This window comes from Kryptolebias marmoratus, linkage group LG19, assembly GCF_001649575.2.
Source record: "Kryptolebias marmoratus isolate JLee-2015 linkage group LG19, ASM164957v2, whole genome shotgun sequence".
NCBI classification, from domain to species: Eukaryota; Metazoa; Chordata; class Actinopteri; order Cyprinodontiformes; family Rivulidae; genus Kryptolebias; species Kryptolebias marmoratus.
In genome coordinates, this window is record NC_051448.1 from 579,157 (window position 1) to 580,400 (window position 1,244).

General features: G+C 50.3%; 1 protein-coding gene across 1 annotated transcript in view; it reads right to left on the reverse strand.

Moving 5' to 3' along the window:
* The window catches only part of LOC108251033 (unconventional myosin-VI), a gene marked incomplete at its 5' end in the record, with an annotated part of 10,763 nt that extends 10,035 nt beyond the window's left edge, over positions 1–728 (reverse strand). The window contains 1 exon segment of the mRNA XM_025002838.2: positions 625–728. Coding sequence (XP_024858606.1) covers positions 625–728 — 104 coding nt within the window.
* Between the last annotated feature and the right edge of the window lie 516 nt (positions 729–1,244).

Below are 1,244 nucleotides of genomic sequence, written 5' to 3' on the forward strand. Positions count from 1 at the left end.
CCCTGGACGCTCGGACCCAACCGGGCTGGTCCTGAACCCTGGATGCTCGGACCTAACCGGGCTGGTCCTGAACCCTGGATGCTCGGACCTAACCGGGCTGGTCCTGTTTCCTCTTCTGAAGTCCAGCAGATGAAATCTGCGACGTTCGGGAAGCTGCTGAGGTGGGGACAGAAGGTCTGGATTGTATTGGCGGTCCGGCTTCCGGACCAGGTTCTGAAGCAGGAAGTTTGTCTCAAACAGAACCACTTTCGTGAGGCTGAAGTGGGTTCTCCTGATTATTGTGGGTTTTCTGGTTTACCAAAGCCAAACGTTTGGCTCGGGTTCTGCTCCGACAGCCATCGACTCCCACACGAGCGAAGTGGACAGAACATCAGGCACAAAAATAAAAATAAGTGGTGCTGAAAGCGATGAGAGGCAGATTATTTTGTCAAAGCTGTCCACTCAAAAATCTATCTAAATAAAAACCAGCTGCAGATATTTACTGACCCCTCCTGTGGAGAGCTTAGAGAAAAGCTAAACCTTTAACAGCTGAGATTTTAGGACAATAAAAGCCGAATGAATACAGATCTTCAGCTCAGTTCTCAGAAACCGGGCCTTCGAGCAGAACCATAAACTCCCACTCACCGCAGGACGTATTGATGGCGTCCCGCAGCTCGGCGTACTTCCACTTGCTCAGCTCGAACTTCTTGGCGTTGGCGGCAGCCTTGGAGGCTTGGACCTGCGGACCTCTGACAGGAAACAGAACACGGAGGCAGGAAGTCAGCAGCTGACAGCTGCAGCTAAGAACTCTGGGATACCGGCAGCAGGAAGGCCAAGGTTAGAAACGGTTCAGGGTGGAGTTCACTGAGGGGACCGGGTTAAACGGAGGAACAAGGAGGTCTGAAGCTTCATCAAACAAGGAGCAGCGAAATTTAAACGTTTAAATTTACAACTTTCATCTCGTTTTTTATTCATCAGGTTTCTGTCTGAAGTAGAAAGATATTTACTGCAACTTTACCAAGAAATTCAAAAGATCTGAATGAAAATGAGCCTAAAAGACGTTAAACCCAATCAGCTGGAAGGAAACGTCTCACTCAGTAAACTCCCCTCATCTCCGAGCTACGAGTCACATCAGGAGGAAGAGGAGGAGGAGGAGGAAGAGGGAGAGGAAGAGGAGGAGGGAGAGGAAGAGGAGGAGGAAGAGGAAGAGGAAGAGGAGGAAGAGGAAGAGGAGGAGGAGGAGGAAGAGGAGGAGGAGGAGGAGG